This window comes from Rhodnius prolixus, unplaced genomic scaffold (assembly GCF_049639745.1).
Source record: "Rhodnius prolixus isolate KJV_2025 unplaced genomic scaffold, Rpr scaffold_13, whole genome shotgun sequence".
Lineage (NCBI taxonomy): Eukaryota > Metazoa > Arthropoda > Insecta > Hemiptera > Reduviidae > Rhodnius > Rhodnius prolixus.
Window position 1 is genome coordinate 12,753,012 of NW_027411583.1, and position 23,435 is coordinate 12,776,446.

General features: G+C 38.3%; 1 protein-coding gene across 4 annotated transcripts in view; it reads left to right on the forward strand.

The window, feature by feature from the left end:
• ssh (Protein phosphatase Slingshot) overlaps positions 1 to 23,435 on the forward strand; it is a 176,889-nt gene that overhangs the window by 108,678 nt on the left and 44,776 nt on the right. Inside the window, exon 1 of one of the 4 annotated variants that reach the window (XM_074116371.1) lies at positions 13,344 to 13,809. The exons of the other annotated variants lie outside the window; for them this stretch is intronic. Coding sequence (XP_073972472.1) covers positions 13,655 to 13,809 — 155 coding nt within the window. The 5' untranslated portion in view covers positions 13,344 to 13,654. Of the gene's footprint in view, positions 1 to 13,343; positions 13,810 to 23,435 lie in introns of those variants that run through there. 4 annotated transcript variants of the gene reach the window in all.

Consider the following 23,435-nt stretch of genomic DNA (forward strand, 5'->3'; position numbering starts at 1 on the left):
GAGTGCTCTGCAATCAATACACTTCGTATCTCTTTGCCCTCTATTATAATGATCGTTATAGAAATATAAATAGTTCTTTTTTGCCACATACAAACATTTTATTCATCATTTAAAATAATTTTGTTTTTTTTATAAAATACTTGACACCAATACGTTTTAGAATGATTTAGAATGATTATTATACTTTATTCTCTCATTCTTCAAAAAAGGAAGTAAACGCAATCTAGCAGGGCTTATTGTTTCGTGTTTACACCAGAGAACACCACTGTACGTTCATTAAACGGAAGTGTCAATTATTTCTAAACGAGGTATGGCTATTAAATAACGAGACTATTGCTGTAAAAACATTTTATTTTAAATTTATACATATTTAGGTTATTATCGCCTTCAATATACACCCCTCCCCTATCCCTACAAGGCTCCATGCGAATTTACCATTGTTCGAAACAGTGCTGGATGGAAGACTTTTTTCTGTGAGCTCCTGCATGACGCGTGCCGCTTTTTCTTTCACAGCTTCAAAGAACTGAAAAAACGTGTTCCTTTTAATGCAGATTGGACTTTGGGGAACAGATGGGGCCAGGTCAGGCGAATAAGGCGGTTGAGGCCTAAAACTGGGATGTTGTACTTGGATAGAAACGTCGTCTTGTGACAGACAATGTAGTGTGACGCGTTGTCTTGATTGATGGAGAACCCCCATGACTTGTTCTTCCACAAATCTCGGCTCGTTTTTTTTTTTCCTTACTCTTTCACGGAATTTGAGCAAGCACCTCACCGGTAGTAATGTTGATTAATTATAATCGGATATTTTCATCTGGTTTGGGACGTGGAAGGGTGACCTGGGCGGTCATAATCTCCGACGTCTTCTCGGCCATCTTGGAAACGCTTGAACCACTCAAAAAACTTGCGCACGTGATACAACATTCATCGCCATAAACTTCTTTTAATAAAAGATCAAGTTTCAGTAGAGGTTTTACCTCAGTTTCATGTGAAATTTCACGACAATTCGTTGCTCTACTACGCATGTGTAGTATAGATGTTTTCGGCAAAACGGAAACTAACACCTCTTTCACAAACGACGGTACCGGTCAGACAGATTTCTCTACAAAAACACGTGAGACGCTGCACAATCGAAAGAGAAGGCTTTAGGCTGCACAGCTGTCGGTCGTTAGGATTTTGGCGCATGCATAGTTCTTCTGTAGCAGCATCAGTCTCGTTATTTAATAACCACACCTCGTATTTATATTGTGAAACAATAAAACATGTGATATAAGAAATTTTGAACTCGATGTATACGAAACCATGTGATTGAACTCGGCTATTGTCGTGCAAAAACGGTACGCGCATGCGTGGAATGATTAGTGGTTTTCATCCAAAATATGGTTTCACAAAGCGGATAGGTTAGTTTAGAAGTAAATAGGTTAAAAAAAAATAATTTTTTTGTAGAGCTCGCTACTGAGTTTTTTTTTGCTTATACAGGAAGTTATCTTCTGTTGGCAATAATATCAGCAGCGGAAAGAAACGAAGTGTGTTATCTGTTTGTATGTTTGTAAACAAGTAATGGCTGCCGACAAAAAATATTACAACTCGCAATTAAAAAAAAAAAATCAATGTCAATGAAAGAACCTCCATTTTTTTTTAGACCTAGACAAAACGGATGATTCAGTGTTGTCCAGCCCTCCGGAAGTAAACAACACGTGCTTCTGATTTGAGCTCGCTAGTAATACTCTCCTTGGACGAAATTCCTGTTTAGCAGATTGTAGCGGAAATCTCCTGCATACCTGAACGTGATGTTGCACATTAGTCTTTCTCTTCCATTCGTACATCTAATCTACATAATTTATTTTTTTGTTCTAATTTGTAGAGTTTGGTTTCGTCATGATTATTGTGAAGAACTATTGCCACAGACATCATCATGAATTCTTCGCCATTATAACTTGGCCGTGATGAAATACGCCATTTGCTTATTTACCTAAGTGCAATTTTCAAATTTCCATAGACTTTTGTTAAGTTCATTTTACCAGCTATTAAGAGGAAGTATGGCGAAATTTGGTGCAGAAAGGTAGCAGAAGTTTGAAACCTCTCAATAGGAAGTCGGCTGCTACGATTTGCTTGTTCACCAAGATTGTTGAGCTGACGTAGGCCACATGTTTTTTAAGCTTTCTGACAGATTTCGTATTTTCAGCCATAATCAGGGATTGCTTCGTAAGTTTTTTTTTGGTAGAATATTTGACTTCCACTGTTCCTAACGCCTGCAAAAATAGGAACAAAGAGATATCATCCGGGCACATGCGGACCACACAACCACATTTCCTAAACAGTTCAGGGTGAAAGACATAGCTGGAAAGCCAAGCAAAAAGCAAACCAGTAGGATTAAAGCAGAATAAATTAAAGAAGTGAAAAAAATCAAGCACCAAAACTATGGCCTGATTCTTCCTCCCTAATTAGGGCACTTTTCTTCTTAACGGAAGGGGGGTAGCTAGAGATGACGTAATTTAAGTTTTTAAGAAATTAATGGATGATGCGTGGTGGTAACCCTGTTTGTGTGTGAACGGTAATTAAAACTGGGTTAGGTTAGCTTAACACACCAGTTAAGTTTATCTAGGTAATTATTGGTGAGAATTAGTTACCTCATTCTCGCAGCGTCACTATAACAATGCTTGCGTCATTGTTGGAGAAGTGTTTGGTTGGATCGATCGATGTTTTAGTTTCTATTGGGTCGCCCTGAAAAATAATGCAGGATTATGATTTTAAAAGAAAAATTAAAGATTTATAACTGTTTTCGTATTAATCAAAATAAGTCTCCATTACTCTTTCTATACATTTCTGCCAACGTGTGGGTAACTTTTCCATACCCTCTGTATAGAATTTAAAATCCTTAGAATTTATGTATTTATAATACATGAATACTCATGTAGTAGAGCAACGAATTGTCGTGAAATTTCACATCAAAACTTGGGTAAAACCGCTACTGAAACTTGATCTTTTATTAAAAGAAGTTTATGGCGATGAATGTTTATCACGTGGTTCAAGCGTTTTTCCAAGATGGCCGAGAAGACGTCGGAGATGATGACCGCCCGGGTCGCCCTTCCCGCGGCCAAAACGGATGAAAATATCGATTATAATGCTTGCTCAATTCCTTGAAAGAGTAAGGAAAGAAAACGACCCGAGATTTGTGAAAATTAAATTTCGCCATGAAAGCAATATTTAACCTAACCTAGCGAAGTGAAAGAAAAATAAACAAAAAATTAGGTTACCGCCACAATTAACTTTTAAAATTGTGTTAGGCGCCATAAGTGTAATTTTAGAATTGTAGGTCTGTTTGTGCGAGACGCCGCCAGATGTCAGCGCTTGGCTTTACACATATCGCAGCAGTTTATTTTTAATTTAAAAATTAACCCAAATCAGCTGCAAAAATAGCGGTTAATAATAGTAATAATAATAATAAGATTACAGCTGTTCTAATAAAATAAAATTGAATTAAACAAAAATAGCGTACAGTTATAATGTTAAGTGAATTTGAACCTAGTTGTTAGTGTGGCTGGGGCCCTTTCCCGCTTTAATTAGTGTAGTTGATATATTTAGGCCACACAATCCACGGCTGACTGTATAATACTAGTAAGTTGTTGTCGGTCACGCCTTTGTACCACCCTTCATTAACGATTAGTTTGCCCATGTAAAGTTGATTAGGATTTCATTCTACTTTTTATTTTTTTTTTTTATTAATTATATATCTTTAAACAATGTTTAGCTCCAAATATTCTGCGATCCTGGCAACATTTTTTTTCATTTTATTTAAGTTATAACCAGAGTTTTGGTTAGATTTGGCCAAAATAATGTGATTACGTTTGGGTGACCGTGTTTGATCAGATTTCCTGAATAGCAAATATTCGCAGGAAATGGGTAGTCTTTTATTATTTACTCGTCAATCCGATTAACTTTTAATTGAATCCATTTCCGAGGAAAATCCACTTTAAGGCGTTCAGAGGCATGTTGGTATTCGTATTTAATCAAAAACAAAATTTTAAGGGAAATAGGCATACCGGAAGTGCGTACTTTTAATTGAATCCATTTCCGAGAAAAATCCACTTTAAGGCGTTCAGAGGCATGTTGGTATTCGTATTTAATCAAAAACAAAATTTTAAGGGAAATAGGCATACCGGAAGTGCGTACTTTTAATTGAATCCATTTCCGAGAAAAATCCACTTTAAGGCGTTCAGAGGCATGTTGGTATTCGTATTTAATAAAAAACAAAATTTTAAGGGAAATAGGCATACCGGAAGTGCGTACTTTTAATTGAATCCATTTCCGAGGAAAATCCACTTTAAGGCGTTCAGAGGCATGTTGGTATTCGTATTTAATCAAAAACAAAATTTTAAGGGAAATAGGCATACCGGAAGTGCGTACTTTTAATTGAATCCATTTCCGAGGAAAATCCACTTTAAGGCGTTCAGAGGCATGTTGGTATTCGTATTTAATCAAAAACAAAATTTTAAGGGAAATAGGCATACCGGAAGTGCGTACTTTTAATTGAATCCATTTCCGAGGAAAATCCACTTTAAGGCGTTCAGAGGCATGTTGGTATTCGTATTTAATCAAAAACAAAATTTTAAGGGAAATAGGCATACCGGAAGTGCGTACTTTTAATTGAATCCATTTCCGAGGAAAATCCACTTTAAGGCGTTCAGAGGCATGTTGGTATTCGTATTTAATCAAAAACAAAATTTAAGGGAAATAGGCATACCGGAAGTGCGTACTTTTAATTGAATCCATTTCCGAGGAAAATCCACTTTAAGGCGTTCAGAGGCATGTTGGTATTCGTATTTAATCAAAAACAAAATTTTAAGGGAAATAGGCATACCGGAAGTGCGTACTTTTAATTGAATCCATTTCCGAGAAAAATCCACTTTAAGGCGTTCAGAGGCATGTTGGTATTCGTATTTAATCAAAAACAAAATTTTAAGGGAAATAGGCATACCGGAAGTGCGTACTTTTAATTGAATCCATTTCCGAGGAAAATCCACTTTAAGGCGTTCAGAGGCATGTTGGTATTCGTATTTAATCAAAAACAAAATTTTAAGGGAAATAGGCATACCGGAAGTGCGTACTTTTAATTGAATCCATTTCCGAGGAAAATCCACTTTAAGGCGTTCAGAGGCATGTTGGTATTCGTATTTAATCAAAAACAAAATTTTAAGGGAAATAGGCATACCGGAAGTGCGTACTTTTAATTGAATCCATTTCCGAGGAAAATCCACTTTAAGGCGTTCAGAGGCATGTTGGTATTCGTATTTAATCAAAAACAAAATTTAAGGGAAATAGGCATACCGGAAGTGCGTACTTTTAATTGAATCCATTTCCGAGAAAAATCCACTTTAAGGCGTTCAGAGGCATGTTGGTATTCGTATTTAATCAAAAACAAAATTTTAAGGGAAATAGGCATACCGGAAGTGCGTACTTTTAATTGAATCCATTTCCGAGGAAAATCCACTTTAAGGCGTTCAGAGGCATGTTGGTATTCGTATTTAATCAAAAACAAAATTTAAGGGAAATAGGCATACCGGAAGTGCGTACTTTTAATTGAATCCATTTCCGAGGAAAATCCACTTTAAGGCGTTCAGAGGCATGTTGGTATTCGTATTTAATCAAAAACAAAATTTAAGGGAAATAGGCATACCGGAAGTGCGTTCTACAGAATGCATTTTTTCCATAATTTGTTTGAAGTTTTTTTTTCTAAAATACGATCTTTAATATGAACCTGTATAATTTGGAAGTAATGTACTTCTTGGTACAAATTGTACAGTTGTTGTATTACCCAAAACTACGGAACTAGAACAACGTCTACATAAATCAGATTTTTTTATTTCTTTCAAGTAAAAATGCCGATGAAAAATAATTAATTATTAGCTGTAGCTATTGTAGCTGTAAAAAGTGGTATTTACCCTCTAGATAATTGCCATTTATGTTTGGCAAGTGAAAGAGTTGTCTTTATAATGATTTCGTCAGAGTTTAGTGTATGTGTCTGACCACGCAATATACGTATTGTGTCTATTCATGTCGCTGATGTCACACATTGTGTCTATTTACCCAAAGTGTGTGATGGTGGACTGCCCTTACGGGGCACATGTGCCCCAGTCTATTGTGACGGCCATGAAAGGGGAACTATTGTTCTTTGTTTGTTCTTCTAATTCTAAGAGGAAGTGATGCGATCGTACCAAAAAAAGGAAACTAAAAAGAAACGAATTGTTAAACAATTTTTTTAAATCATAATTTTTTTATAAAAATTGATAAAATGTGTGTGATTATATGTTATATGAAGGCGATAGTTGGTGTTAATGGGCATGCAGAGCGATTATAAGGCCAACGATGCGGCAATGTGAAGCGAGCCCCCGAGTTAATCAACCGTCCAGCGTACAGTTCACTGTGCTAATCTCGTCTAACCTTCAACTTCCTCGCAGTTCGTCGGCCTTGTTCCTTTCTGCAAATATCATCCTCTACTATTACTGACTCTGTACAGGATTGTCCTTAGAATTTAATTTCTTCAGGGGAACGCATGATTTTCGTTTTTTTTTTTTTGCTTTGCCACGGAGTTTTACGTTTTAGATATTGGTACTTTGCTTAGGCACGACAATTTTCTCTATTTACTTGGGTTTCTTGCAATCTTATAAGACAGGTACATTTTATTTTCTCCGTTGATCCCGTCCAAACGAGAAAAAGTAGCAGACAGTTGTAACAACTGTGTTCTGTACAGCTTTTAAACAACACTCGACTGTCAGTCAGTCTTCTCTCTGTCTGGGCAAAGCCTGCTTGATCGTGCGGCACTATAATCTATTACGATGATGATTGTAGTGGTATTGAGTCACGTACAGTAACTTTCCACCCACCACAGCCACTACTATAAGACCAAAAATATGAATTTTTTTTTTTTATCATCTATAAAATTGGTAACACTGGGCTATAAAATAAATAAATAATAAAAAAAAACCATTTGAAGTGGTGCCGCCATATTTTAGTTTAGATTATTGCCATTACAGTCGTTATTAGGATCTTGATAGTAGTGTACTACTTCAAGGACAACTGGGTAATTGAAATTTCCAAGTGATGGTCTCTCTGGCCGTTACAGCTGATGGTTGCCATAGTGATGCGGCCTAAGTTGTGCTACTGCATTTTGCATTTGTGTATTGGGTACCAAAATTATTGAATACAAAAATTTGTGTAGATTATTATATAATATTTATATTTATATTGTAATAGTGCTGAGTTTTATATTTTGCGATACGAGGTGTGGCTATTAAATAACGAGACTGATGCTGCTACAGAAGAATTATGCATGCGCCAAATCCTAACAACCGCGACAGCTGTGCAGCGTAAAGCGTTCTCTTTCGATTGCAGCGTCTCACGTGTTTTTGTAGAAAAATCTGTCTGACCGGAACCTGACGTGTACGAGGGTCGTTTGAAAAGTCCGTGCAAAGTCAGAGAGATAGCACCACTGGCGCGTATCGAGGTTATGTTTAGTTAGTAGCATCTCTTGGAAGAACACACACCAAGTTTCAGCCAGATCGGTCTATTTCTTTGTGTTTGGCATTCGTTTGAATCGAGGAAGTCGAGTGATTTTCAAAAAATGGACGAAAAAGAATTTCGTGTGTTGATTAAACACTACTTTATGAAAGGCAAAACGCCTCAGGAGACTAAAGAGAAGCTTGATAAACATTATGGTGACTCTGCACCTTCGATTAGAACAGTTTATAAGTGGTTTCAAAATTTTCGGAGTGGCCATATGGGCACAAGTGACGCTGAACGTTCTGGACGCCCTGTTCAGGTTACTACTCCAGAAATCATTGATAAAATCCATGATGGATGACAGAAGAGTGAAGGTGCGTGAGCTTGCTAGTGCTGTGGGCATCTCGAATGAACGGCTACATAATAATTTGCATCAACATTTGGACATGACAAAGTTATCCGCAAGATGGGTGCCGCGATTGCTGCTCACGCTTGACCAAAAACGAAATCGTGTGAAGTGTTGCAAGGACGGTTTGCAGCTGTTCCAGAAGAATCCGCAGGACTTTAAGCGTCGTTTCGTCACTGTGGATGAAACATGGATACATCACTACACTCCTGAGACCAAAGAACAATCTAAACAATGGGTTACCAAGGGGGAATCTGCGCCAAAAAAGGCGAAGACCGTTCCTTCGGCCGGAAAGATTATGGCGACTGTCTTTTGGTATTCGCAAGGAATAATCCTCGTCGACTATCTGGAAAAGGGTAAAACTATTACAGGTGCATATTATTCATCGTTATTGGACCGTTTGAAAACCGAGCTGCAAGAAAAACGCCCACGATTGGCCCACAAAAAAGTCCTTTTCCATCACGACAACGAACCAGCTCACACCTCAGCAGTTGTGGTCGCAAAATTAATGGAAATAGGGTTCCAACTCGTTTCACATCCCCCCTATTCTCCAGACTTGGCTCCCACGGACTACTATTTGTTCCCCAATATGAAGAAATGGCTGGCGGGAAAAAGATTTTATTCAAACGAGGAGGTGATTGCAGAAACGAATGGCTTTTTTTCAGACTTGGACAAATCCTATTATTCGGAAGGGATCAACAAACTAGAGCAGCGTTGGACGAAGTGTATAAGCCTAAAAGGAGACTATGTTGAAAAATAAAAAAGGTTTACCCCAAAAAATTAAGTAGTTTTTATTTTTGCATGGACTTTTCAAACGACCCTCGTATGTGTAAGAGGTGTTAGTTTTAGTTTTGCCGAAAACATGATACTACACATGAATTGTAGAGCAACGAATTGTCGTGAAATTTCACATCAAAACTTGGATAAAACCACTACTGAAACTTATCTTTTATTAAAAGAAGTTTATGGCGATGAATGTTGTATCACGTGCGCAAGTTTTTTGAGTGGTTCAAGCGTTTCTAAGAAGGCCGCGAGAAGACGTCGCGGAGATGATGACCGCCTGGGTCGCCCCCTTCCACGTCCAAAATGGATGAAAATATCCGATTATAATTAATCAACATTACTACCGGTGAGGTGCTTGCTCAAATTCCGTGAAAGAGTAAGGGAAAAATACGGCCCGATTTGTGGAAGAACCAAGTCACGGGGTTCTCCATTAATCAAGACAACGCGCCGCCGGCTCACACTGCATTGTCTGTCAAGATGACGTTTCTAGCCAAGTACAAACATCCCAGTTTTTTAGGCCTCATCCGCCTTATTCGCCTGACCTGGCCCCATGTGACTTTTATGTGTTCCCTCCAAAGTCAAATCTGCATTAAAAGGAGCACGATTTCGGCCCGTTGAAGCTGTGAAAGAAAAAGCGGCACGCGTCATGCAGGAGCTCAGACAGAAAAAAGACTTCCAGCACTGTTTTTTGAACAATGGTAAATTCGCATGGAGCGCTGTAGGGATAGAGGAGGGGTGTATATTGAAGGTGATAATAACTAAATATGTATAAATTTAAAATAAAATGTTTTTACAGCAATAGTCTCGTTATTTAGTAGGCACACCTCGTATAACCGGAAATATCCATTTTGTGCCCCCCCCCCGAGTACGAAAAAATAATATTTACAAATTGGTCTGTGCTTCCGCCAGTATCCATCCTAATACGAGAAATCGCAGGAAGTGGTAATTTAATATTTCAGGATGTAAGTGATGATCACAATCAGAGACTTTTTTGTTTCGTCTATATTTCGCGGCCATTTCTATATTTATAACCTGCTTTTGAAATAACCTTTTGTTTACCAAATAATTGCTGTTAAGACAGACATATTGAATTTTGTTTTTTATTTAACTTTTCCACCTGTAATAGATAATTACAGGTGGAAAAGGTAATGAAGCTTGTGGTGGTGAGTGACTACTTCTATCAGAAGCCAAGCAAGTTTTGGTTGAAATCGACCAATAGGCGATTTTTCTTCACTTCCTCTAAATCTGCGGAACATCGTAACCGGCAGTTAAGGGGAAACACCTTTGTTTTTGTGGAGCCAAAATTCTTCAAAAACTATCAATCGCAGCAAGCTCGATCTTTGGGTAGAACGCGGCTGACGATGTTCTTTGATCTTCCGGTTTGCCTTTACATTCAAGTAGATCCATCCGGTATTCCTCTAAATATTTTTGGAGCTTTTGCACAGTTTAGTGTGTTAAAATTTCGGAGTTAGAATTAAATATATAAATTAGAAGCTGAAGTGATTCCAATTTGGTAGATCCTGTGTGTGTGTGGGGGGGGGGGGTGTTTCTCTCCAGATATCATCAGTTTTGTTATCAAAGCCCCGGTCAATGATGATGTACTGATTGCCATAACACGAACATATAAACAGCTTTTCCTTCCTTAGACAGTTTCAATTTCTGTGTCTGTTGGTACCAGATTGTTAGCGACGTCGCCAGCTGGTACCAGGCCGCCACTGTTTGTGTGTACTATAGAGCAGAGTTGCCAACGTCACCGGCGGTAAACAACAAGTTCACTCTGTATATCTAACAGGCAGTGCCATTGCGATCGATACCTTGCGGCTGATGACCCTCATGCTTGCTCCTATTTTGCCTACTGTTGCTGTTCTCTTAAATCCCTCTTTTTTTTTTTTAATGTAGAAACTTTTTACTGTTACCAATTTCTCTTACGGATGGTAACAGAATGAATTAACGAGAATTTTAAACAGCCATGTTTGCCTTCCCAGTCTAATCAGTGTTATCAATACCTGATTCTATTGCTAATCCCTCACCTCCTGATCTGGTCTTTTTGGGGGTTCTTTGGTATTCCTGTACAAGTTTCCGTTTCTTAATACAAGGACGAAAGGCAGGAAGCGCATAAATTGTCGCCAAAATTCTTGCTCCTAATATTTGGCACGGCAGTAGTTCCGGTTAGCGTTATATTCTAAGTAACTAGTTCCTCCCTTCAAAACTAACTTCTTCCAATTCTAGATACTGCCCTTTTAATTTATTCTATTTTCTCGCAGGTTAAATCTCTAAAACCAAGAAAAAGAAGCGAAATTCCGAACCAAGTGAGCAGTGATTCGATACCGTCACATCCTACAATTGAAAATAAGTGTGTAGATTCGCCGTAGTGGATGAGACCATCTTTGATTTTGAGTCCGTCGTATAACAAGCATGCGTCAACATCTAAGGTTATTGGCACCCGGAGCTTTTTTTAGTGCACTGCCGGCCTCCGGACAGTGTTCTCTCTATAAAGACAACCAGTGAGCTGTAAGAAGCTCCTAGGAAGAGAAAATCTAAGAGGTCAGCCGAGCTGGATTCGTACCCGGGGACCTCCGCGTGGGAGTCCAGTAAGCTAACCGCATAGCTAATCCCTCCCCTTAAGCATGCGTATTGTTTCTCTGACTAATTTTTTAGACATTCATCCATCATAAGATGTTGATTAAAATCAGTTGAGTCTAAGAGATTTCTATTTCATTTTAGTTTTTTTTGTCTCGCCTTACACCCGCTGACTGTGGAGTTAATTAACAATAGGCTTACCATACGTACCGGTTTGACCGGGATGGTCCCGGTTTGAGATCCCTGTCCCGGTCAAACTTGAACAACACCGACACCCCGGCCGATCCCCACCCCGGGCCCATTTATTAATATGTTTTCAGTTCTTAATAATTTTGATTGCATTTCAAATATGAAAAACACAAATTAAGCGAAAAGCAAAACGAAAATGAGCCTCTTCCTACTTCCTTCTCTGCGTCCCGGTTTTGGCTCTTCGTAATTATGGTAAGCCTAATTTAAAAATAAATTCTAATTTGAAAAAATATCATTTCCGGAAGCGTGAATTCCTCCTTTGTCTTCCTGTTTTAGTTCCTCCCCCCCGTTTTTCTCGTTAACCGATTCGAGCATCAGTTTTGTAAGCTAAGTATACTAAGTACCTAACTAAGGACTTGCTTGTAACTTAATTCGTAAAATTGTACAGCGCATTTAGGCTTTCCGGAAGCATTGCCAGCTGTTTTCGTCTCAAGGGTTGGCCACTTCATTATTGGTGATTTAAACATGTTTTGCGGAAATGCCCAGCCTGGAATTCGGGCATTCGTCACGCTGGCCAATGAAAATTTGAGGTTTGATTTGAATTGTCTTCTATTCCGCCCCATATTTTTCCGAACACCAAATCTGGCATTGAAATACGCAAAGTTGGCTCATTCGCAGTTCATCATACTTTAACCAGAACACCTCAGTAGTGACGAAGTTACGCGCATTAAATTTTGAAGGTAAAAATAGAACTTAAACAATGGAAACTCTCTTCTTATAAACAATACGTCACAGTTTTTTGTTTTTTATTTCAATCAAAATGCGTAAAAATGTTGACGTCATTGGTTTCAAAAAAAGTAAAAATAATTAAATCGCCTTAATGTATTACAGACAGAAGTACGTAATGCTGATTACTGTTATCGTGGTGTTGCTTGCGCCATGAGTTAGTCGGTTACATTTTGTGCTCGGTCAGAGAACCTTTTTATCTTTAGTTTTTGTATGATTCAATATTTAAGAGGATGCGTTCTACTGTATCATCTTCCACGTAAAATTCTTGTGGCAGTGAATGTGGTTTATTCACATAGCACACAATTAACGGACACTTAACTTCCGTTAACTTGGAAAGAAAAAGAAGAAAAATTAAAGGAAATCGGTTCGCTGATTTTTGTGGTCTCGTGAACCAGCACTATCTGAGGGACCTGTCAAGCTTTTCCCCCTCTCCATAGTTAGTGTCTCTCGAAATGTTTATTTCCGGTGGGGGAAAAATCAAATGTTAAACTGTGGGATACCCGATTTTCCTCTATAATTGGGACGCATTTTGCGATTAATGTTGGGAAATCGTTGGGGCGTTTTTATTTTTTTATTGGCAGGAAACTGAATAAATTATTCAGGAAATCTACACTTCCGGTGATGCAATGTTCTTGCTGTATGAGCAGTTACACGAGTGTCAGAGAAATGGCACTGTAAACCAAATCGCCCTTTCTTCCAGAACTGCCCTGAAATAAATTCTAGAATGGTATTCGGGACGAAGGTGTTTATATGAAGATACGATGTTGAATGAAATTCATAGACGTAATTTATGATAAAACCCAGAAAAAAAATCGAAAGTATTCCATTCCCAGGTTGTGGGAATCTGCTCAGGAAGTTAGACTAGGGTCCCTAGATAGTCATCAAACCTAACCTAAAATCCTTCGGTGATTCTCCTCACATACCATTCTTGCCGTAATCATATGATCTTAAAACGTTATTTCCGTATTTTACTCTCTTTCGTAAATTTTGCCTCGATCGCAAAACATTTGCTAAAAATAATTGTAGATGATACATTAAAGTCAGCACTGTTATTTCTAATTTTGAAAAAACCAGAAATGGAGATGTAAAGGGGCGGATATTGATAGGAACAGAGAGATTTGTTTGATGTTTGTCAGTCTGTATACGCTGCAATCTAGATGTGGACTAGAGAGAGAAAGAGACGCACAAGCGAGTCCATGGCCGTAATCTTGAGAGCGGTTTGGATCTATTATTATCTCTTATAGTGTGTACACTATGTAGCGGCGAGCACTATACTAGAGGGAGCGGAAGAAGACCAGTTCAGTGTCCAATCTCACTGCACACTGTTCGTTCGTTCGTTCACTAAACTGCGCGTTTTTTTGGTTTTGTTCTCTTTGTTGCGAAAAAAATCGCACTAACACAGGACTAGCGATGTTCGGCGATCTTCGTCGACGGCCGTTGTCGTTAAAAAGACGTCCGGTTACCGATGAGAACAATCGAAATGTGAATAATGTTCATAAGAAGTCAGAATCAACTTTTCGTCGGATTGCTAGAAGGTTGTCACTAGACAAATTGGCCGTTTTCCCGTAAGTTTTCTCACGCAATTTTAGAATTTTATTAAATTTTCATTTTTCCCAACCATCATTCACACAGACACACACAGCTCAATTAATGAAAATCGGTTCACGCGTTTAGACGCTACGTTGTTTACAACAAAAAAAAAGGGTAGCAACAACAACAATTTTCTAAAAATGCCCATTTTCAGCTAAGGTATTTTCTCGAAATCTATATAATCTATGTTGTTGCAAAAATTTACAGAGGATTTGCTCTATATTTTAAAAAAAAATTGGGAATTTTATCTTTTATAGAAGAGGAGAAAAAAAATTGTCAAAGTTGGGTGTTTTTCAACGTTACGCTTTTTCGTGCAGTTTTTGACGATCAACCCTTATACAGCTGTCCTACCGGACAGTTTTAACGTTGTACGCGTATGAATACTAATTTCAAGGCGTTCTGTTTAATTTAGTTCAATGACATGTTTTTTTTAAATATTTTTTTCTCCTTTTTATAAATTTTATTTATTTAATATAATCTAAAATAGTTGGATGTGTCCTTGTTTTTTTGAGGGTTCATTAATGGTGAAATATTTTGGGCTTAAAGTTGTGTTTTAGATGGAAAGCTATAACTTCCGAGTAATTTGGGCTTCCAAAGTAAGCTTTGCCGTAACTTGGGGGGAGGGTTCTTATCTGCCATGACACCACGAATAACTCCCAAGTTCTACCAAAATTTCAAGAAAATAGACCTACCGAAAGTACCAGTTTGCTATTTCCGGAAATGGGACCTTTAAAAAAAACAAACTTGTTTTAATTTATACAGGGTGATCCATTTAAAACGCACCAATCGCTAATAACTTTTTAGGAAAGCGGAAATAACCTACGAAGTAAACTATATGTTTTTTTTTCATGTTTTCTTCCCCCTGATGTTGTATCTTCATTTTTGGCGGAGGTACGGGGCAAAAACCTGATTGGGGTTTCATAAGGACCACTGGTTTTGACAGTGATTATGAAAAACTACATAGAAAACTGTGAAAAATGATGTTAACCCCGTTTCAATATCCCCAATATTAGCTGAGATATTTAAGATCAAAGTTACAAGTTTATCTATTCGTGAACGGTTTTCAATATTAATTTTCCACGTTTTGGGAGGTCCTCTGACTGCAAAAAATGTTATTGGTGACGCAAAATGAAAAAAATAATAATAGAAGATTTTAAAGAATGTAGTGTGATGTAATGGTTGTGGGTGAATCAGGATAAATTTGTTTTATCATCAAATAAAAGCAATCATCACATCATTTTAATGCACCCCTGTATGGCAAGACTTCTTGACCTATGATTACGGTAAGAATATCTTGCCAGGGATGGGCGGGTGTTGGTCTAGTGGTCAAGAGCGAAGGTTCAACGTCATTTTTAACAATTTTTTTTATGTAGTTTTTCATAATCATAGTTAAAACCAATGGTCCTTATGAAACCCCAATCGGATTTTTGGCCGTAACTCCGCCAAAAATGAAGGTACAGCATCGGGGATAGAAAATTTGAAAACTAGACCAAAAAAAAACATAGTTTACTTCGTGAGTTTTTTCGAAATTTCGCTTTCCTAAAAAGTTATTAGCGATTGGTGCGTTTTAAATGGATCACCCTGTATATTAAAGCTTTTTTTTTTTTTTTTTTTTTAGTACAAATGGTAGCTTTCAAGAAATTTAATGACGTCATCTACCGGTAAGAGAAAGTCGTGTGAGTGTCCATCAATTTTGGCTGATTTAAAGTAGTGACGTCTTTTGAGATTCTCACCCTGACAGTTAATATTTATGAAGCATTAATACAAGTTGAAAATGTGACACTTCCTTTGTCCACAGTCAACTCATAAAAATGGAAATGATGTTTGTTTGTAAGTTTAAATCATAAAAAATATGACAAAAGAAGTTACGAGACAAGATATCTCGGTGAAAACATCTTGCAATGAAGAAAAAACTCTGTGCATTAACTTTAAATTGAATTCTTACGGAAACTTTTTGTTTGACGTCTTATTGCCGACAGTTAGACACATTTTATTTTGGCTTTCTTCAAAGTATATTTTTATGGAAAGGTCTTAATTCTTTCTTCTGAAGAACTTACTTCGCGTGTTTGTCGCTATGTTTTTGTAATCACGGTACAAAGTTGAAATACAATATGTAGTAGAAAGGAAACGAATGTTTGACGAACAGATATTTAGATGCACCATTTCGCTACGAAGACATAATATTCTCCCACCAACATCTATGTGCTTAAATCTTGTAGCAGAGCTAGCTGAGAAATATGAGTGTACGTATTTAAAAGTTATAGCCGATTAGAATGAATGCAAGAAAATGATTAGAAAAGGATTACGGTGATTTTAATTTCGGTTAAGCTATAAGGATGGCAGGAATATAGAGTACTGATCCATCCATTAGTTGTAGTATATGTATATAGTAGAGGGATGAATGTGTGAAGCGAATGTATTTATAAGTAAGAATGGAGGTGAGTGATATTCTAGTGATAAGCACCTAGACGATGCTGGCTGTATGGCGGAAGCCAATGCCAAAAAAAGAAAAGCAATCGTTGGCGAGAAAATCTTAAAATACTGGGAAATTCTTTTTCGTAAAGTGGGACTTCCTGTTGGTTTTTTGTGGCTAACAGCTTGTTTAACGCCACCAATTATCTTTTTATTTTATTCGTTATGATATTCCATCATTCAGGGGAATTTGAAAAAGGGGAATTTTAGGGGTCAGGGCGCCTTAAAAACAAGGATATTTCCCTGTGCAAACTCAAATAGAAAATCTCAGAAAATCAAAGCCACCATGATAATGTGAGTGTGTGTGACTCCACTTCCCCCCCCCCCAGATTCTCGCCCAAGTACTTTGAAGTCAGTATTTAGGACGTTATTGGTCGCGAGAGATACCTTACGAGATAAAATACCTAAATATCCCCCTAAAGTAATGTACGAATTCACCTAGAGAGCGCTGCTCTGCCCCTAAATACGCAACAGCTGTGTGTCTCTCCTTAAAGTTGTCCTTGCCGCCAATTCCAAGTGTGTATAATTTATAATACACGCGACTATTTAAAACCCAGAATATACGGACTGTGTTTGCGCCATTTGTAACCATTCTGACAGAACCCCCCCCCCCCCCCCAACCCGTCACCACCCGTGTCCACTGTTGGTGGCTTAGGACGGGAGGAGGAGCTGTAGGTTGGCTAAATAAATAAACAGTTTTTCTAAGACTCACAAGTTTTGCAGGTTTCAACTTGCTTTGTTTGTTTGATTTTCTTCTTTTTTCTTGTTCACCGAGTATCCTACATCAATGTCGTCACCATCATTATTTTAATCAATTAATACTTCATCACTTATCACGTCAATCAATTTTTATCAGTACCAACGCTTCACTTCAGTATTACTAAATCTTTATCGAAGAGTATTGGCGATAGTATTTGACCGAGTTGAGTACTAGTCCCTCGGGAACCCTGCTGGCCCTCCTCCTAGATCTGCCACTGGGAATTACCCAGAGACGGTAGACAGTACTGCTAACTCCCCACGCTATCCCACTCTGTGTCCTTCTGGCCCTCCGGGAGAACGGGCCTCCCAAAACTAATTGGGGGAAATCATTTTTTAAAAAAATTAAAAAATTCAGTATTTTAGTAGACAGTCCTGACGTCACTTGACGCCCGCGCACATTCCTTTTGTTCATCAAACAATCTCCTGTAACATTATCATATCTGGTCCTGTTTGGCCAGTTAAATCTTGTTGATCTTGGTCACGTACCACGATGAGTCTTTTATAAACGATGCGTCCGTCAGTTAATCATCTTTTATTTTAGCTCTTCAACAAATTAATTTAATTTTTTTTTAAATATCACAAAAGGGAAGGGATTAGCTATGCGGTTAGCGTACTGGACTCCCACGCGGAGGTCCCGCGGGTTCGAATCCAGCTGCTGACCCTTAGATTTTTTTCTCTTCCTAGGAGCTTCTTACAGCTCACTGTCCTGTGATGGACAGTGTTGTCTGTAACGAGAGAACACTGTCCGGAGGCCGTCAGTGCACTGGAAAAAGCTCCGGGCGCCAATAACCTTAGATGTTGACGCGCCTTAAATCATTACAAAAAAAATCTCAAAATTCTACAATTAGTTCCCCTCCCGAATTGACACTCCTGAACACCTGGTCCATTAGGAGTTTAATGAGCAAGTTTTTGAGCGGATTGCCATTTCAATCCATTTTTGAGGTACTATGGCCCAATTTCCTCCCCATTACGCAGCACCATTCTTAGTACAAGGGCTTTACATGGTATTGAAAGCAAAACTGAATAGAGTTTAGAGTTGAAAGAGTGTGGCATGTGGCCAACAGAGGCAGCACCGTCGCAGCGTTGCGGTATCGTCAGTTCAGGATATATATGGTGGTGAACACTCGGCAACCAATCTATTAATACTAATAGTTTTCTTCTATCTCTCTCTTAGAAATAGATAGAGAGCGTAAACCTGCCTGTCCATCTTTATAACCTCTTAACATTAATCTTGTTACCTTCTGCTTCTGATCAAACAGGCCGTGCCTGGCCTGTGTCAGTCTTGCCAAATGTTATTTTATTGGCAGTTTGTTGGCAACACTGCCAATATAAATTACCAACATACCATTGTCACTTTAATATCACACGCTATGGAATCGAATTTAGTGCAGCCGATAGTCTCGAATGGAGCTCGTCAATATGTTTCCTCGATAGATCGAATTATTAGTGAGTGCCCTTCCTTTTGAGGGACATTGATTAGAGGCTTTTTTTTTTAACCCCCATTTTGGTGAGTAAATGAAAAATTCTATCTAAGAAGAGCACTGGTACCGTCACAGATTTCTTAAGACTTGGAATTTTTATTCAAAAACTTTTTTTCTACTATTTTAAGTCTCAAATTTAAGATCTACTTTTTGGGTAATTTTTTCTGCGGTCTTTTTTTTGGACGTTTCGGATCTCTCATCTTTATTACGTTCTGTTTCATTCTATTCAGATTCCAAGCCTGCCAAATCCTGTTGCATGCAGGTACCAAAACGTCAAACGAGTATTAAAAATCTACGCTTTAAATGGTATTTCCGGTTGAGTGATATTAAAAGCTTAGTTACTATCGAACTGTGAAGTTGCAACTTCCTCTGTATTTTAGTTTCCCTTTGGCGTTGTGTCCGGGTGACTGAGTCGCCGCCGGCGTCTTCTAAACAGTCAGCAATTAAACTAGATTACGAAATACCACATTAAGGCAATCTCTTAATGAACACAGTGGGTGGGGTCGTGCGGTGGCCACAATCAACTTTCTACTTATAATTACAATGATTATTAAAATATTACCCAGGTTCACTTCCGTTTTGGCGCCGTGCGGCTTGGATGTGGTTGACCTGTGACCGTAAATGGCTGCTTAAAGAGTTCAACTTGAATTGGTTAATGAGAAAAACGTGGAAAACAAAAAAAAACTCCTGAGTAGTGCGAGACGGAAACATAAGTGAAATCAAATTCTGTACACCTAACCTAACCGATTTTAATCTACCTCTGATGGTGGAAGAAGTCTAGATACCGGTCATAGGATAGAATAAAGATGCGCGCTGCGATGGATATTGAAAGATATGATCCAGAACTGCGGTGGACCTAACCATCATCAGTTTTGGCTTCGTAAAAGACGCAGCTTCCAAGTTGATAAAATGGTGATGATGTTGTTTTTGGGAGAGGCTTCTTCTTTCCCGGTCTCCTTTGTCCCTGAGGCGTGGAGAAGCATTCCAAATCCAACCCTTCCATTGAGCTCTATCCCGTGCCATCCTTCTCATCCCCGCAAGAGATTCTCCTCTAGCTCGGCTGAGACTCTCAATGTATTCCTACTATGTACTATGTACGAGGTCTGCCTCTTGCTCTCTTCCAATAGGTCTGGCATCCATCATTTGCTTGGCCTTCCGTCCATCCTCCATTCTCCAAAACATGGCCAAACCATGCCAACTGTCGGGCCTCCAAAATTGGCCACGCTGGCTGTCTGTACTTTTAAATCTTCTCTTATCCGTGCATTACTGATGCAATCTCTCCTAGTTTTACCCAGGATTCACCTCAGGAATCGCATTTCAGCAGCCGACAATTTACTGGCATGCCTATCCAGCACCGTCCAGCTTTCAGAGCCATGGAGGAGCACAGGCAGAAATACTTTGAGAGAGACATTGTTTGTATAATTTCCAGTAACTTGTCCATAAAATCTGTGGATAGTTTCTTGATGGAATGAAGGACTTCCCATTCGTCACATGCACAGAGTAATTCCTGATCGCTTCAATCAAACTCTCTCTGGACCAAAATCCTTGAATCATTCCAACCCTTGCTGGTACACCGTGGGATGGTTACTGTTTCGATGTCAGCAAAAAGATAAGAATAATCAGAGTTAATATTGCTCTTACTGTAGCCTGCAAGCAGCTAGAGCCAACCGCAAACTTTTGCCCCGAACGGAAGTGATGCATGCATCACTGGAGATTCGCACCATATCCATTATGGATTCCGAATCATGTCGCGTGAGTCTCTTAGAGTTGACCTCTTCTACCTCCAGGTACTTTGTCTGAGGATTGTAAAATTATCTTTAATCATCATACTCCCTAATAATGTACTTAGATGTTTTCTTGTTCACCTTTTTTTAAGAAAAAACAATTACCTAGCCATGTTATTTGCTGAGAATGAACCAGGATGGAAAAATACTTAGCTTGGTAACAGCGAGCCAGGCGATCTGTGTACGCGGAGGTTAAACACGAGAATTACAGTAATGACAGCCTGTCAGAACATGTTCAACTCGATCGAGCCCCCCACTCCAACGATCTGTCCATCTTTTCACTCGAACTTCCAACACGCAAATCTCTCCTTTTTTATTTATTTAATTTTTCTTTTGAATTTCTTATTTTTTTTTAAACTATTTTTGTTGCTAAAATATTTGTAGCCTGACAAGGATATAATCGATTAATAAATTATTTATTGTTTATCGAAACATTTATACCTTTAATTATTATGATTATAAAATTTGCATTATTTTAAACTTATGAGACACAGTATTTTCCTTTCTGTTGTATCAGGTTCTTCTCTCTTGGGAACTGTTCTTCTGTGTCACGCCCATATTTATCCTGCTCTAGGGATGGCACGCAATATCTCAGCCTAATTAATACCCTTGGGTAATTAGATTTGAGCACAATCAGCTATCACCATATATTCAAGATAATACCACTGTGGGGGCGCCTCAGATAAAATTTTATTCCGCCCTTTTTTGTCTTATTTTAGAAATTCACTTTCGTCCTAGTTATTGCCATGGTCGGACCAATAAAAAGTTTTTAAGAGAACGGAAATTACGTCATATTTCGCCCCCCCCACTTTCTTCTGTATCAGCTGTTCTATTCAATAGATATTTTACAGGTTATAATTTTTTATTATGGAAGGTTATAGTAATCAGAATAATGTGATGAGCAATATTTTGAGAATGATATTTCTTAGCGGAACTTCTAAGACTTTGTTAAGTAACCGCCTAATTTTTCAATGTTTACCTATTAGGTGACGTGAACGGGAGGCGGAAGCTAATTATTTTTCTTTTTTGTTTTTTTAATAAATAAAAAGTAACTCTAAGCGGGATTCGAACTGGTGATCTCTCACTTTTTCTAATGCCCGCTTCTTAACCACTAATTTGAATAAACAAATTGATTTTTAACTTTTAATCGATTCTTTTTCTTGTAAATATTCGCTTTAGAGCCATTCTTAGGTAAGGTTTAGGGTAATGTTTTTTTTTTTACAAAGTTTATTGTATTGTTAAGAATCAACTAGTTCGTGTTAGTTCGGAATTTGTTCGCAAGGCTGCGTTAGTGGAGAAAGTCATGTGAGTGTGTTCACACCAGAGTTTTATTTTGTTTACTAGTGAGAAGGTTATTGTGTGTGGCGCGTACGTGCGTGTTGGATAGTTGCCAATGGAGACAAAGGTCACCGTATTCCATACCTCATATCAGTATATCTATATCTTGTTTGATATAACCACCGCTAGAGTGGTGGAGCGTCAGTACGTGGACACACGTATAAATTACCTCCATGTTTGGCTATATTCCATCACTTTCCCCGCTCTGTCAACCCCTTCCCTGTGGTCTCCTACACCCCACCACTTTGCTTGGCCACAGTGCGGCCAGTAATTGTCATATTTGGAAATATACGAGTATTTAGCCCGTTCATAGGGATTTTTTTTTTTCTCTCCATTAGTATTTTGTTAACTGGAGCGCCTATGACGTAGTAGTTTCTGCTGCACTGCGCCATATCACCCTCACATGACTTCCCTTTTTTTAAATTTCAAGGTCAGTTCCTGCGAAAGATCAGCTGGTTACTATCTAGGATTTGATACCATCATAGCACGCATGTTTATTGTACCCTCGAACTGTTTCGAGTATTCAACCATCATCAGGAAGCTACATTACGTAGTTGTAAAGTATTTTGACTACATTTACTGTAACCATCTCGTGCTATAGTTTTACTGACTACAAATGTGACTACAATCAGCAAGTGTTCATCTGTTTTCTGTCCAGATAAGTGGACAATCTCACCTTGTAGGCGTAGCATCAGTTGATAGTATCGATAAAAGGGACGATCGATTTGAACGAAAGGCGTTTATTAACGTTGAAACTTGTTATCAGTGGGAACTTGCTGATGATTGGTTGAGATAAGGAAGACGAGGATTGTACAGTTTCCGCTCTGTTGATTTACTTAGGAAAAAAAATTATACAGGGTGTTCTTTTTAAGACGGCTCAAATGCAATTCATGCTTAAACGGTTAATCTGAGCAAAAAGTGGTAGAGGAAATATTTGTTGCCCGTCACCTCTAGTTTCAGAATATGTGACTTGATTTTAGATTCCTGCTCGCATTCGCGGCTGACGCGCGACCAAAAGTGAGGGTTCGCAGTTGACCCCCATTTTCATATACACATTTTTAAAGAGTATCATCTAAAGTTCTTAACATTTGATTTTTCTTAGAAAAATCACTCGGATACGACTTATTTCCCGATATTAAGAAAAATACTAGCTTTACGGCCTTGGCAATATTTTTAGTAGAAAGGGGATGAAAAAATACATAAAAATGACCTATCGCGTGCTCTTCTTTCTCTTTGATAACAAGTTAAAAAAATTGAAATATGATTAATAAATACCAGATTTTGAAATGGCCTAGCACCTTTAATTTTGAAGATATCGAATAGCGGTTTCCGGTTCCTTTCATAATTTTTTATACTCTTTAAAAGTGTGTATATGAAAATGGGGTCACCCTCACTTTTGGTCATCGGTCGGGGGTTGTGAAAAAATTCTGGAATCTGTCTGGACCACGTCAAAGAATGTGGCTGGTTCAGATTCAGGTATCGTACAACTGGTTCAAAACCACAGGCCGCAGAGAACGTGAATTCTCTTCATACAGGAATTTTTAACCCCCTTCCAATAAACAAGCGATCATCTCAAAATATCTGTTTCCAATTGGGGGGTACTCCAAATTGGTCTTGTGCTTTGCTCACTCAATAGTAACCGTAATGAAGGAAGAATTCATTTTCTACATGTTCCATGAATGTTGTTGCTTGAAAATTTACTTCATGATACACAGTGTGTTACAAAGCGCATCATGATACTGTCAAATGTAGCGGCAAAGTGCAAAG